This window comes from Lithobates pipiens, unplaced genomic scaffold, assembly GCF_037356315.1.
Source record: "Lithobates pipiens isolate NorthernLeopardFrog02 unplaced genomic scaffold, aLitPip1_a1.2 Scaffold_19, whole genome shotgun sequence".
In the NCBI taxonomy this organism is placed as follows: Eukaryota; Metazoa; Chordata; class Amphibia; order Anura; family Ranidae; genus Lithobates; species Lithobates pipiens.
The window spans coordinates 69,330,459-69,346,939 of NW_027507764.1; the positions used below are offsets into that span (position 1 = coordinate 69,330,459).

The 16,481-nt window shown below is 44.0% G+C and overlaps 1 protein-coding gene across 1 annotated transcript in view; it reads left to right on the forward strand.

The window, feature by feature from the left end:
• FAM171A1 (family with sequence similarity 171 member A1) overlaps nucleotides 1-16,481 on the forward strand; it is a 174,740-nt gene that overhangs the window by 147,159 nt on the left and 11,100 nt on the right. The window contains exons 6-7 of the mRNA XM_077490850.1: nucleotides 6,623-6,739; nucleotides 12,783-12,897. Coding sequence (XP_077346976.1) covers nucleotides 6,623-6,739; nucleotides 12,783-12,897 — 232 coding nt within the window. The remainder of the gene's footprint in view (nucleotides 1-6,622; nucleotides 6,740-12,782; nucleotides 12,898-16,481) is intronic.

Sequence of the window (16,481 nt, forward strand, 5' to 3'; positions counted from 1 at the left end):
ATAGTCCTTTTTGCAGGGATTCCCTGAGACCGGAAAGTTATTTCAAGGGTTCTTCTGTGTTGAAAAGTTTGATCTATATAAACTAACCAGAAGTAGAAAGATCTGTATATTTGCCTATTTTCAGGCCGCTCAGGCAGCAGTGACTTTGGAGAGAGGAGGGAGTGGTGAAAATGGAAGGCCCATAGCCTAATAGCCAGAGCTGGCTAACACAGAGTAGATCAAGTGACCAGCCTGGAGCGGGTAGACAATAGGCAAGTATAAAGATCTTTGCACAAGGTAGTTGGTATTAGGAGGTGGGAGTAGTTTTACGAATAGTTACTTCTGAAGATCAGTAATAAAAGGGTATCCCCCTCCCTGGACTGCCTGAAGGTCTGTAGTAAAGGGTGACCACCTACCTGGACTGCCTGCAGGTCGATGATAAGTATACAGATCTTTCTTCCACAGGGTAGTTGTAATAGGGGGGTGGGAGTAGTTTTAAGAAGTTACTACGAAGGTCAGTAGTAAATGAGGATCCCCCCTCCCTGCACTTCATAAAGGTTTGTACTACCCCCACAGGAAAATGGAAGGTTTCCCTGTGTGGGTAGAGCGAACGAGCCCAAAGGGGGTTGCTCATTGCAACTCATATTCTTCTATTCCTGTAGGCTTGATTTCAGAAAAAAAAGCCATTTGGGTTACTTTTAATGGATAGTGATAATAGTTGACAATAAAGATTTAGAAAATATTGGTATTTTATCACTTGTCAGAGGAATGGATGGTGATGGGGGAAACATCTGTGAAAGAGGAACATTTGGTCTCCCTTTTGCTGCAGTATAAGCCCTTTGTATAATCAGCAGTTGACAACCCCACCATCTGTGACAGGAGATGGACACTCTGCTGTATACAAATGTGATGTCTAACTGCATAGAAAATAGGTTACGGGGCTCTGACCTGGTCACAGATTAAGTGTTCTTCTTTGATGTGAATTAGCCATCTGTTTTAAGGTCAGTATCGAGGGGGATCCCCTCCCTGAGGTCAGCATAGGGGGGGCCTCCTTTTTAGACTGCCTGAAGGGTGGTGGTAAAGGGAGACCCCCCTCCCTGAACTGCCTGAAAGTAAGTATTAAAGGGGGACCCCCTCTCTGGACTGCCTGAAGGTCTGCAGTAAAGGCAGACCCCCCTCTCTGGACTGGATAAAGGTCTGCAGTAAAGGCAGACCCCCCCTCTCTGGACTGGATAAAGGTCTGCATTAAAGGGGAACCCCCTCCCTGGACTGCCTGGAGATTACTCGTAAAGAAAGACCACTCTTTGCAATAAAGTACTCTAAAGGTTGGTAATTTAGGGGGTTTACCTCCCTGGTCTGCCTAAGGGTCAATAGTAAAGGGGGACCCCATCCCTGGACTGCCTGATGATCATTAGTAAAGGGGGACCTCCTACTTGGACTGCTTGATGATCAGTAGTAAAGGGGGACCCCATCCCTGGGCGGTGTAATGTTTTTAAAGCAGAGCCTAAAATTTTAACAGTTAAACTCTATGGAAAAGAGTTCACATTTTCAATAGCTAGTGTCTCCTTTTACATGACCGTATGACCGCATGCCCACAAAATATCACCTTAAAAAATTTGCAGCTCAGAAATTAAGCTAAATTGTTTTTTTTTTGTTTTTTTTTAATGTGGCTCACATTCTTTGGGGGGGGAAAAACATAGGGCAATGTGAATTTCACATTAATATAATCAGTGGTGGCTGGTGCTCCAAATTTTTTTTGGGGGGGGGGGGGGGTGAAAAATACTGAATAAAAACATCAATTGCAACCTCACTGTGCCCATCAATTGCAACCTTACTGTGTGCATAAATTGCAGCCACTGTGACCCCCCTGGCGGCACCTAACAAACACCCAAAAGCCCCCCGCCTGCTCGTTGTCTGCCGGCACTTACCCCGTTTTGGTGACAGGTCAGGCAGCAGGTGACGGCAGCGACCTGAGGGACGGGCATCGGGTCAGGCAACGGCGAACTTTGGGACGGGCAGCGGGTTAGGCAGCAGCTCCTGTGGCCTCCATGCTTCCGCCATGTGCCTCTTCTTTCCTCCTGCTAGGCATAATCAGGTTCTTCAAAAAAAAACACCCCCAGCCAATGTAATTCATGTGTCCGGCATCCTGAAAGGGGCTGGACGCAAGAATAGGGGGTGGGTGCAGCAGCCGTGGGTAGATTCATGCTATGCACGAAATATATCCATTACTCATATAGGGGGAGGTGTGTATAGAGGGGGCGGCCCCGTGCACCCTTAAAGGACGGGGGTCGCCCCCTGAATATTAGTATACATTTAAAAGGTACAAATCCATGCATTATGTATTCATGTAGAGGGGCTTTCCTGTTAACAGGGTTTTTTTTTTTCCATCTGATGATTCCAGTAACACTTCCTGTCCTAGGGTGACAATGCATACTCACTATACAGCATGCCTCCATGCACAATTCTTCTTCCCACCAGACATTCCCTGACATCAGCCACACCACTTGTGACATTTGTGAGAACTTCTGACCGCCTGCCCTCATTCTCAGCATACACCTTTAGGTAGTCCTAATCCAATGTGTTCAGCAAAAGCTAGAGCCAGCAGAAGACTGGGACTGTTTTGATAAATCTTGTGGGGCTCTTTTACAGTAGAATAGGTTACACGATTCTGAAGCCCTTTCCAGTTTGCAAAGACAGCACTGGGCTTTTAAAAATGTATGACGGTTTTTAATCTCAAGGAAATATATCCTAAAGGTTCCTTTTTGTGTGGGACTCCCCCCCCCCCCCCCCCCCCCTTGCAACAAGGGATGAAGAGTGCAAAATAAATAACCAACATTTCCTACTTATCTACACTGTGCAGTTAGTTTTGCACAGTATGGCCCCTGATGTGTCGAATACTGTCCCCCATCAGATTGTGTCCGCCCTGTAGTGCGCTTGCGCAGTACGGAGGTCAAGGACATTCTGAAAGTTTCCAAAGATGAACGGCGCCTGCGCACTGAGTCCAGGTTCAAGCCCAACCATCCAAGTTGACATAGAGTTAGAATAAAAAATAGCCGAGTGAAGCGAGGCCATGCCTGAAGCTTGGTGAGGGGCCCTGTTACTATGTGTTACCGTATGTCCACTTGGATGGTGGGGCTTGCACCTGGACTCTGTGCACAGGCGCCGTTCTTCTTCGGAGACTTTCGATGTCTCCTTCTCCTCTGTACTGCGCAAGCGCTGCGCCTGCACAGTACAGGCCGGACACTATTCGATGGCCGGACACGTTTTGACAGAACACCCCGAACCTCCTCTTCTGGGGTCCGCCAGCGGCTCTTCCTCACATCAGTTAACTCCCTGGGAGAAGCGGTCTCCGGGGGGGGGGGTTACCTTGCGTGCACGCTCCCGAGTCCAGCATTTGTGTCCACAGAATGTTGGACTTGGCCCCGCCCACCGCGTCATTGGATTTGATTGACAGCAGTGGGATCCAATGGCTGCGCTGCTATCAATCTATCCAATCAAGAGCCGAGAACCCCAGGCAGAGAGGAAGAGTGCGTCTCCGCCGTGGGAATTACAGGGCTCAGGTGAGTAAAACGGGGAGGCTAGGGGGCCGGTCAGTGTGAGAAAAAAAAATGAGGGTTTACAACCCCTTTAAGCTTTGACAGAAAAAACTGGGAGCTGATTTCTGTGCAGAGCTGCACCAGATTTTGCACTCTCCAGTTTTAGTAAATCGGCCCCAATGAGTCACATCATACGTTCATTGTGACAATTTACCTCTCCTTATGCCATCAGTCCCAGCCCCCCATCCCTAAAATTAAAACTATTGTTTTGCTTATGGGGTGAATAATCACTCCTTCCTTTTACCTACCTCAGTGCTCTGTGATGAAATGTCCACCATTGAAAGGCCCCTCTGTGGCTGTTTGCTAAATTTTGCCTAGAAATGACTTTTATGTTTTATATATTTTTGCTGCAATACCATATTTGTTATACCACTGTGCCATCTAGTGGCCAGTTTTGTGGTTACAGTTTTCTGTTTATTGAAATTTGCGGTTTAATTAAACAGTTCAACAATAGAAGGGGCGATTAAACATATGAACTGGTGATAGTTGCCAGTAAAAAATGTATATAGTAAACCTGTCATTTTATTTTGAAGAAAAGACACTACTTTATCCATAAGACTAGTGAGGCCATATTATTAAACCCATAAGCAAACATTTATTATATTGCAGCTTCCCAGTTCTTAGATGTGATAGCTACATTAGGTTATTATTTTAGACTGACGTTCCCTGAGGCAGAAAGTAAGTCTGTTATTTTTTTTGCTGATGTATCAGTTAGAGGGATGTGCAAACCATTTACACCGGCAGGGGTGCTTACAACGATCAGCGTTTATGTATTTGTGTAAAACCTTTATCCCAAAAAGGAACAAAACTGTTGTAACTGATTATACAGTATTAGATGTAGTTTAGCTTCAATTTGTTAGTGTCTCTAAATCTGTTAGTCTATTTAGCATTACCCTCCACCCAGTCTGACACTACTGCTGTCCAAAGGTGCCCCCTGTCAATGGCGGTGCATCCATTAAGGACGCAGGGTCCTGCCCCCTCTCTCCAGCCACCCCCTCTTTGTATAATGGATAGATTCATGCATTGCATGAATCTATCCATGGCCACTGTAGCCACCCCCTATTCAGGCATCCGGCCCCTTTTCGGAAGTCTGGTGCCTGAATTACAGCGGGGGGGAGGGGTGGGTGTGTTCTTGAAGCACCTGATTAGAGCCATAGGCTCTAATAGGCTTAAAAAAAAGGTGAACTGCGAGCGCAAAGCATTGCACTCGCAGTTCACCCAGGTGTGTTTATAAAAGCGAATGATTATTCGATTTCCTAACACTGAACCACCTCTTAGCCAATCAGGTGCATCTGTTACCCGTCACCTGACTGGCTGAAATGACGGGTGCTACAATTGGATGCCTATCAGGAGGAGGGGAGGAGAGGCACTGAGGACACCGGAGCCATTGCAAGGTCCCAATGTTTGCTGCCATCACCCGCTGCCTGACCCAGACAGGGTAAGTGCCAGGCAAGCGGCGAGTGGGTGGGGGATCTGGCCACTATTTGATCGTTAGAGCAGCAGTGTTTGATGGGGCACAGTAGCTGCGTTTGGGCACAGTGAGTCTGCAATTAAGGTTTTGTTTTGATTTTTCAGTTGGTTTGCGCCACTCAATCCCCCCCCAAAAAAAAAAAATTTGGAGCACCAGCTGCACCAATTCTTTCATTTTTGATAACGGTGAACAGGACAAATGGAGAAGGTCAATCTCCCTAATGGGGTACACAGACGGCAATAAAAACTGACAGGGGTTCTAATCTCTCTCCACTCTATCCAAAACCAATTAAAAAAAATCCTATGCAAACCTAGGCAAGGACCACCCTATAGCAGATTTACTGCTACAGGGTGGCGTGCCGTTTCTGCTGTGATAACTCCCATCAGAAGCCGGTTTGCGGTTTCTGGGCACTCGATGTCCGCCGGCACCCGCCGTTTTTCAGGCAGACAAATCAATCTCCATTCCGACAGGGGGGAGGGGATGCATTCTGTTGCTCTGCAAAGCAGGGAATAAAATCCATCACTTACCTGAGTAAAAGCAGTACACATAGTACAGTAAAACATTGACTAACCACACACCGCTAACCCTTTGGTCACCGTAGGTGTTTAACCCACTCCCAGCCAGTGTCATTAGTACAGTGACAGTGCATTGCATATTTTTAGCACTGATCACTGTATTAGTGTCGCTGGTTCCCACAAAGTGTCAATAGGTGTTCGATTGTCTACCACAATATCGTAGTCCCGCTATAAGTCGCTGATTGCTGCCATTACTGATATAAAGAAAATAAATAATTCCAGTATATACCATAGTTTGTAGACGCTAAAACTTTTGCACAAACTAATCAATATAAGCTAATTGGGATTTTTTTTTAACCAAAAATATGTAGCAGAGTACATTTAGACCCAAATTTATGAAAAAATATGATTTTTTTTTTTTATTATTATTGGATATGTTTTATAACATTTATAAAAAATAGTGTTTTTTGTTTTTTTGGGGTTTTTTTTCAAAATTGTTGGTGTTTTTTTTGTTTATGGCGCAAAAAAATAGATGATCAAATACCACCAAAAGAAAGTTCTATTTGTGGGGGAAAAAATGTTCTAAATTTTATTTCGGTACAGCGTTGCATGATCACGCAAGTGTCGTGGTTAAGGCGTGTGCTGTAAATACATAAATTGAAATGCAACACAATTAGCTTTTTTGGGTGTTTTCTTAAAGATGTTTCTACATGCTGTCAAAATATACCTTTGTGTGATCTGATCTGGAGATAGAAGCTGCATCCGTTAGTTTTCTGTTGGTCCTTTAACATGTAACTGACCAATAGGCAAGCTTACATGGGGCAGGGGGTGGGGCCAAGGTTGGCAGTTGCAGGAAACGAGATTTGAGTACAATTGTAATTGCTTATATCTCAGAGCCAATTGCAGCAAAGGAAAGTTATCTTGTGCTCTCTGAGCTAAATAAACAATATAAAACAAAGTGAATACTCGCAGATAGTGATGATGCTGAACTGTGACCTGCAACGTGCTTTTATCTGTGAAATTGCTTTCTAAATCCTTTCTTTCCTGCTTGTATTTTTCAGGAGCATGGGTAAAGAGCAGCCTTGGCATCATAAGGCAGGAGGGAAAGCAGCTGACCTGGACTTACATTGCCCCACAGATGGGGTATTGGGTTGCTGCCATGTCTCCGTCACACCCAGGTATTTTTTTAATAGTCTCTCTGTCTGTCAGATTTGCAGGCGGACCCGATCAAAAGCTCCATTATAATTTATCCACTTGAAGACCAGGCCCTTTTCTGACATTCTTTGTTTACAAGTAAAAATCTGTATTTTTTGCTAGAAACGTGTGTGTATATCCCCAGAGAGCCCCCCAGGTACATCGGGGTCCCCAGAGAGCCCCCCAGGTACATCGGGGTCCCCAGAGAGCCCCCCAGGTACATCGGGGTCCCCAGAGAGCCCCCCTCTTTACATCGGGGTCCCCAGAGAGCCCCCCTCTTTACACCGGGGTCCCCAGAGAGCCCCCCTCTTTACACCGGGGTCCCCAGAGAGCCTCCTCTTTACATCGGGGTCCCCAGAGAGCCTCCTCTTTACATCGGGGTCCCCAGAGAGCCTCCTCTTTACATCGGGGTCCCCAGAGAGCCTCCCCCCATTAAAATCAGGGTCCCCCGGAGAGCTTCCCCCTTGCATCAGGGTCCCCAGAGAGCCTCCCCTCCCTTTGGGGACCCCTGCAGAGACTCGGGCCCATAGCCCCAAAAGCCACCCTCTAGTGGCGCCACTGTGTATGTGTGTGTATGTGTGTGTGTGTGTGTGTGTGTGTGTATGTGTATATGTATATATATATATATATATATATATATATATATATATATACATACAGTGGTGTGAAAAAGTGTTTGCCCCCGTCCTCATTTCCTGTTCCTTTGCATGTTTGTCACACTTAAGTGTTTCGGAACATCAAAAGAAAGGTTCACCACTGTTCCATGTCTTCGCCATTTGTGGATAATGGCTCTCACTGTGGTTCGCTGGATTCCCAAAGCTTTGGAAATGGCTTTATAACCCTTTCCAGACTGATAGATCTCAATTACTTTCTTTCTCAATTGTTCCTGAATTCCTTTGGGTCTCGGCATGATGTGTAGCTTTTAAGGATCTTCTGGTGGACCTTACTGTGTCAAGCAGCTCCTATTTAAGTGATGCCTTGATTGTGAACAGGTGTGGCAATAATCAGGCCTGGGTGTGGCTAGAGAAATTGAACTCAGGTGTGGACAACCACATTTATAGTATGTTTTAACAAGGGGGCAATCACTTTTTCACACAGGGCCATGATGGTTTGGATTTTTTTTCACCTTTAATAATAATCACCTTCATTTACAAATTGCATTTTGTGTTTACTTGTGTTGTCCTTGACTATTATTTAAATTGGTTTGATGTTCCGAAACACTTAAGTGTGACAAACATGCAAAGGAACAGGAAATGAGGAAGGGGGCAAACACTTTTTCACACCACTGTATATATATATATATAATGTGTGTGTGTGTGTATATAAATTATTATTATTATTCACGATTTATATAGCGCCAACAGTTTACGCAGCGCTTTACAATGTATAGGGGGGGCAACACAATTACAGTACAATACAAAATGTACAGGAGGGCCCTGCTCATAGAGCTTGCTTTCTAAAGGGAGGGGGTGGGGGTACAAAAGGTAATGGCTGCAGAGAATGATTTGGGGGGGGGGGGGTGTATGTATGGGTGTGTATGTATGGGTGTGTGTGTGTGTGTGTGTGTATAGCACTACCCCTGCAGGAGCTGTTAATGAACATTTAATTCACATTTAACACCCTGCCTCTCAACCCCTCTGGCACACCTGCTTGGTAATATTAGTATGGGACCCAGCAATAGAGAGAAACACAGTAATGACAACCCATAAAATATATTTACCATAGCCCTGGATCTCATCCCTTCACCTGTAGTAGTAATAGAGACACACACAGAATATCAATTAACCACTCAAAATTTACTAAAGTGGGTATCAATCACAAGGAACAATGTGAACAAATCTAAACAATAAATGACAGTTGATAACAATAATACGAATATGAAACTGTGGATTTAATAATCCACGTGGAGGGGGTGTGTGTGTGTGTGTGTGTGTGTGTGTGTGTGTATGTGTATGTGTATATATATATATATATATATATATATATATATATATATATATATATATATATATATATATATATATATATATATATATATATATATATATATAATTTATATGGTTAGGGGTATAATGGGACACATGCCCAATATTCTCAAAGACCTATATTAACCACTTTCAGGCCGGACCATTTTGCTGGCTTAAAACCAGACCACTTTTTGCGATTCGGCACTGCATCGATTTAACTGACGATTGCACAGTCGTGCGACGTGGCTCCCAAACAAAATTGACGTACTTTTTTCCCCACAAATAGAGCTTTCTTTTGGTGGTATTTGATCACCTCTGCGGTTTTTATTTTTTGCACTATAAACAAAAATAGAGCGATAATTTTGAAAAAAAGGCATTGTGTTTTACTTTTTGTTATAATATCCCCCCAAAAATATATATAAAAAAAAATTTCCCTCAGTTTACGCCGATACATATTCTTCTACATATTTTTGGTAACTAACACTGCAATTCCACTGGTTAACCCCTCCACTGCCAGTGTCATTTACACAGGAATCGGTGCATTTGTATAGCAGTGATTGCTGTATAAATGACAATGGTCCCAAAAACGTGACAAAATTGTCCAATGTGTCCGCCATAATGTCGCAGTCACAATAAAAATCGCTGATTGCCGCCATTACTAGTAAAAAAAATTTTTTTTTTATAAAAATGCCATAAAACTATCCCCTATTGTGTAAACGCTATAACTTTTGCGCAAACCAATCAATAATCGCTTATTGCGATTTATTTATTTATTTATTTTTTACCAAAAATATGTAGAAGAATACGTATTGGCCTAAACTGAGGGAAAAGTTTTTTTTATATATTTTTGGGGGATATTTATTATAACAAAAAGTTAAAAAAAAATGTGTTTTTTTCAAAATTGACGCTCTATTTTTGTTTATAGCGCAAAAAATAAAAACCGCAGAGGTGATCAAATACCACCAAAAGAAAGCTCTGTTTGTGGGGAAAAAAAGGCCGTCAATTTTGTTTGGGAGCCACGTCGCATGACCGCGCAATTGTCAGTTAAAGCGACGCAGTGCCAAATCACAAAAAGTGGTCTGGTCTTTGGCCAGCAAAATGGTCCGGGGCTGAAGTGGTTAAACACTTTCCCACCGGCACACACACACACACACACACACGCTCCCCCTAGGTTGTAATTCAATGTCACGACTACAAAGTAGAACCATGACGCTTTGTAAAAGATGATAAAATTTCCTTGTCATCAGGTTTCTTCAGCCAGTCTGTACTTTTAAACTGCAGTATTTGTAATCCAAGAGAAAGCAAACCATAGAATAAATGATGCGCTGGTACCTGTTAACTGAAGATATATATGGTACTTGTGACACTTCCTCCTTATTAGTAGGTGTAATACAGTACTGACTTTATAGCACAGGGAATAGCAAATCCTAGAGTTCAGCTGTGTGCTGCCTGTGAGTAGGTGGAATCACTTCTGTGGAACTACAAGTCTCACCAGCAGTCTGTAGTCCTCCTAGGCCATAGAGATGAGCAGAGGCCATCGTTCCTTCGCTCCTCTGTGCCCAGCCAGTGCCAGATCGGTTCCCAGAGCTGCCGATCACCCAAGTAAGCCTAGGAACCACCAAACTTTGTAATAGAAGTGCTCTAAGCTGGGCATTCACTGCTGGATCACTTTTAGAACTGGTGGCAGGAGGGGAGGAGGGCGACTCCTCCCACTGCTTGTAAAAGTGATCCAGCAGCGAATGTGCCGCTCTGAGTAGTTTTATCAGAAAGACTGGCACCTGAGGAAAAAAATGATATTGGGGTTATGGCATCTAGCTGCAACCATAACCCTGGTATTAAAATGTCAGATGATGTATTTTTCCAGTTAGGTGGTCGGCAAGTGGTTATGGAGAGCCAGATGTAAACAGACTTGCGTTCCATTGTGATCCGCATACCTCCGAGTCCAACCAGGTGTATAGAGAAAAAAAGTTCTACATCTCTCTCCATTTGTACGGACCTAAACGTAACAGATTGGAGGTAGTCTGATGTACAGGGGCGTACTGACCATTCGGCCACTCGGGCACTGCCTGGGGGCCCCATCAGGGTTGCCAGCCTCAGTAAAACCAGGGACAGTATGTAAAAATCTGTTTTTTTTTTTTTTTTTTTTACATCTGTCTTTGAAATGTCCCTTGCCGACATCCTTTTGGTCTTAAAATGCAGAGATTATAGCTGCCCCACCTCTCCGGTACCTTCTCAGGCAATAGAAACAGGACTGTGTATACTGTGTGATTGTATAGTTTGTGTATACTGTGTGGCCCCATAATCTCTGATTGCCTGGGAGCCCCATGAGTTGTCAGTCCACCCCTGCTGATGTAGATGGATGCAAGTTGGTCTACATCCAGCCATTTAAATTCTAATATGGGTCCAGAAAGCTTTGGTTTTTAAAATGAAGCAAAAAAAGAGCTTATGTGACATCATATTAGCTCAACTCCAGACAGATATAAAAAAGATGAATTTACCTCTGTGTTAATTGAAGAATTTGTAAACCCAACATTTCATATCTCCTGAGATGTGGCTGCTGTACCATGTACTTGTATGAGAAAGGCTCCTGTTCTCTTTGTATTGCTTCCTATATGTGACATCCCTGGTGTTCCTGCCAGTCCCTCTGCCTTGCGGCGATACCTTACATGTGTGGTTCAAATACCGTTTACATATGTGTGTGCGACTTGGGCATGTGTTTATTTTTTTATCACTTTTATTCCTATTACAAGGAGTGTACACATCCCTTGTAATAGAAATAAGGATGACAGGTCCTCTTTATCGAGAGATCTGGGATTTAAAAAAAAAAAAAAAAAAACCTTAAAAGCAAGCGATCCCAAAAAAAAGTTAATTTTTTGATCTTTCACTTTCAAAAAAATATATATTCTCTTCCAGGCCTGTAAGAGTCATGATGTCGCTCCGGTCCTCCAAGGCCATAGAGGCAATCAAAGAGCGTTAACTCTTTGATCGCCTATGGGAGCAGCTGGCCACACCTTTGGATTGCGTCTCGGGCGAACAGGCAGAAACAGCCCCACGAAACACCGGCGAGCTACGGAAGCGGGGGGGGGCTGGGGGGGTTGTTTCAGAAACCATTCCAGCAGCTCTTGAGCCGCTTGGACCAGTTTTATGGGAAAGCTGGCTGCCTGCTGAAAAAGAAGGTACTGGGATTATGGCTGACATCTTCAGGCATAATCCCGGTAAACCGCTTGTAGACCACAGCGTATAGATGGGTATTGCGGTCAACAAGTGGTTAATGTAAGCAATGAAAGTACCTGAATTTGACTTGGTATTCCCTAGAAACCCCGGTATAGCAGAGCTCGGACTGGGAGAAGGAAAAGCGGCATAAGGAATCTGTCAGTTGTGCTGCAGTGCTCATGTACTAAGAGAGAACAGAGATGAGCTCATTCGTTTTCTGCTTCTTTTTTTTTACTGTCCAATCACAGTTTGCGTGTGCAACAAAACCTGTCAAACAAGTTTTTCTTAAAGGCTGAAAAAGTTGGAAACGGGTCTAATGCCCTGCCAAGCAGGGTTGTGCTGTGTGGCAGAGCTGTGTAAATCTTTAAACTGGATGGACAGAAATACAATTCCTTATGCAGCTTTTTTTTTTTTTTTTTGTAGAAATTATTTGGGTGTCTGTAAAATCGCACGATAACTTCTACATGTCATGGAAGATGACGCCCCACTACTTGACACCGTGTCATAGCTAGTTGGTCACCATACCAACCAGGAAATTAGTATTTTGGTAGGGATGCAGTGACGAGTATGGTGGCGGTGCTGAGGGAGCGCCCCCTGTGTTCTGTATGCAGAATGGAAGCTGCTCTCAGCACAGGACCCAGAAGGTGGCAATGATCACTGTAGTAGCTCTGATTAGTACAATGATTGTCATTTTCCAGAGCAGCCTGTCAGGTATGAGATATGCTTATGTTGTGCCAAGCTGGACCAATGTAACTATGCAATATACATCATACATAGAGTTTTGAATGTTAACAAAATGTTGTAAGGTTTATAAATATTCATCATTTTTTTGGGCTTTGCTTTTTAGATCCAGTGGTGACACCGGACATTACAAGTTACCATACTCTCTTCCTCTTGGCCATACTAGGAGGGATTGCATTCATCCTCTTGGTCCTGTTGTGTCTGCTGTTGTATTACTGCAGGTAAGACTATACTGCAAATCTTTGACGTTTATTCGGTAATATACAGTGCCATGGTTTGTCATGGTAGAACCAAAAACGTAAATGTATTTTATTGGGATTTTATGTGATGGACAAAGTGGCACATAGCTGTGAAGTGGAAGGAAAATGATAAATGGTTCTCAATTTTTTTTTACAAATATCTGAAAAGTGTGGCGTGCATTTGTATTCAGCCCCCTTTACGCTGATACCCCTAACTAAAATCGAGTGGAACCAATTTCCTTCAGAAGTCACCTAATTAATTAGTAAATAGAGTCCACTTGTGTGTAATTTAATCTCAATATAAATACAGCTGTTCTGTGAAGCCCCCAGAGGTTTGTTAGAGAACCTTAGTGAACAAACAGGATCATGAAGGCCAAGGAACACAACAGACAGATCAGGGATAAAGTTGCTGAAAAGTTTAAAGCAGGGTTAGGTTATAAAAAAATATCCCAAGCTTTGAACACCTCACAGAGCATTGTTCAATACATCATTGGAAAATGGAAAGCGTATGGCACAACTGCAAACCTACCAAGAGATGGCCGTCCAATCAAACTGACAGGCCGGGCAAGGAGAGCATTAATTAGAGAAGCAGCCAAGAGGCCCATGGTAACTCTGGAGGAGCTGCACAGCTCAGGTGGGAGAATCTGTCCACAGGACAACTATTAGTCGTGCCCTCCACAAATCTGGCCTTTATGGAAGAGTGGCAAGAAGAAAGACATTGTTGAAAGAAAGCCATAAGAAGTCCTGTTTGCAGTTTGTGAGAAGCCATGTGGGGGACACAGCAAACATGTGGAAGAAGGTGCTCTGGTCAGATGAGACCAAAATTTAACTTTTTGGCCTAAAAGCAAAACGCTATGTGTGGCGGAAAACTAACAATGTATATCACCCTGAACACACCATCCCCTCCATGAAACACGGTGGTGGCAGCATCATGTTGTGGGTATACTTTTCTTCAGCAGGGACAAGTAAGTTAGTCGGAGTTGATGGGAAGATGGAGCCAAATCCAGCAGGACAATGACTCTAAACATACAGCCAGAGCTATAATGGAATGGTTTAGATCAAAGCATATTCATGGGTTAGAATGGCCCAGTCAAAGTCCAGACCTAAATCCAATTGAGAATCTGTGGCAAGACTTGAAAATTGCTGTTCACAGATGCTCTCCATCCAATCTGACAGAGCTTGAGCTATTTTGCAAAGAAGAATGGGCAAAAATTTCCCTCTCTAGATATGCAAAGATGGTAGAGACATCCCCAAAAAGACTTGCAGCAAAAGGTGGTTCTATAAAGTAATGACTACATACAAATGCACGCCACACTTTTCACATATTTATTTGTAAAAAAATTATGAAAACCATTTATCATTTTCCTTCCACTTGACAATTATGTGCAACTTTGTGTTGGTCTATGACATAAAATCCCAATAAAATTGATTTACTTTTTGGGTGTAACGTGACAAAATGTGGAAAATTTCAAGGGGTATGAATCATTTTTTCAAGGCACTGTAGTTCATAGGACATCATCATACAGTGAAAAAAGACAAACAGCTAGCCGTTTTGTCATTGCATAGGTGGCTAAAACATAGTTGCCGAGTTTAACATACCTGGGCCCCTGTGCAAGTTTTGGCTTTTCTGAGCTTTCTGTACTTATTGCTGTTTTATCAGCCCTGCCTGAGTTCTCCCCTCTAAACTATAGAACACCCACTCATCTCCATAACATAAATGGTGTTTTGTAGTCCTGAAGAGGGAACTTGGGCATGGCTGACAACATTGCTTGGGAATTTAGTACAGCAGAGTCAATCACCCATATTTAAAGAGGCAACCTTCTTTAAAAAAAAACTGGGGGGGGGGTGCTTATGTATAAAACATTTGCTGTGCATAACTAAAGTCACCGATTTAAATGTTCCCAAAATGGTCAATCCAAGGTAAACAGTAAACTGGGATGCTCAACTCGTGGCACTCTGAGCAGTGGTTGGCCCATCCATTAGGGGTACACAGGCGCCGCTGCCCCCCCCCCCCATCCATGCGTCCGCCCCATAATGTACATGCAGGTTACCGGATGCATGAATTCCAGCAAGGGGGGTGTGTTTTTTTTTGTTTTTTTTTAGCACATGATTAGAGCCAGAGGCTCTAATAGGCTTCTTCAAAAAGGTGGGCTTGGGGCGCAGAGCCCTGCGCTCCAAGCCCACCCAGTTGTGTGACAATAGCTAATGAAAATTCACTATATTCACACTGAATCTCCTCCCTGCCAATCAGGATGTGGGTCATGAGACCTGTTTCCTGATTGGTCGAAAGGAGAAGCTATCCTATTGGCCTATGAGGTGGGAGGAGATGTACAGCCAAGGAGACGCATGGGAAGCCGGACCAATGGAAGAGACTGAGGGGGGAAGACTCCACCTGTCAGCAGAGGGTGAGTGAGCTGGCGACGGTGGGGGGAGGGGGAGGTATGTGTGATGTGGGCTGATACAATGGGGGTGGGGGTCCATGGTCAAGTCTGTATGCCGCCCCAACCCCCAACCCCCCACCCCCCCCCCAACCGATGGAGCAATAGCCGCCACTGACTCAGAGCCCTCAGATGGCGCCCGTGACCTTAATTGAGAAACGTGCATAACCATGCTCTGGAACTGTGGGTTGGCAAGACCCAATCGTGATCAATGGGTCATCCCAGAGCATTTATCTGGCAGCAACCATGGAGGAAACTGGTGGCCGCGGAGGGAGCAGGAGCCACATAAGCTGATGCTTCCTCTGTAGCACCAGATCCTGTCCCAGGTAGAGTGATACCAAGTCCACTTTGTCTGGGACCTTTCTAGCAGCCTGGAGAGCGATGTCAGCAGAAGCTGGAATTGGAAAAGGTGGTCAGTGTAATAGACACATACACTGGGCTTTTACAATAAGCATATTAGCATCTATAAAAGGCTAACTATTATTAGGCTGCTTTCACACTGATCGGCTGGTGCAGCACTATTCTATTATTAGATCCTGCGGGTTTGGTGTGCTTTTTGAAAGTGCGCCAAAACGTCTGAATGCAGGAGCTTTCAGAAAGTGCACCACATCTGCAAGATATAGAAGGAAAGCTGCATGTGCACTGTGCTGCACCTGTGGTGCAGGTAACCTGTAGCACATCAGTGTGAAAGCAGCATTATAGGGGGCTCAGGACAGTAAGGGCTTGTTTACATTTGCGGTTTGGGGGAGGGGGGTAAAACCCCCATAATTGAGACGTGTTTTTATCACACACCTTCAACCACTGGTGTAGCTCAGGGGTCGCAATGTCAACTCTGCCCCATGTTTCAGGGGGCCCGTGCCGCCTCCCTGTCACATTCTGTTTTACACTAGGACCGGAAGGGCGGTGATGGTGGCGTCATATACAGGGACCGATCCTTTCCACTTTCCTCCTACAACCACTGAAATATATATATATAGTGCCCTTGTAATAAGTAAGCAAAGTCCGTGTTCACACTAGCATCATCCACTCTTTTCTTTTATGATTATGATTTAAACAGTGGGTAAACATCCAACAGAGGTTGGTTCCATGGAAAACGATGATCCTAATTGTTTAAAATCTTCAATATGC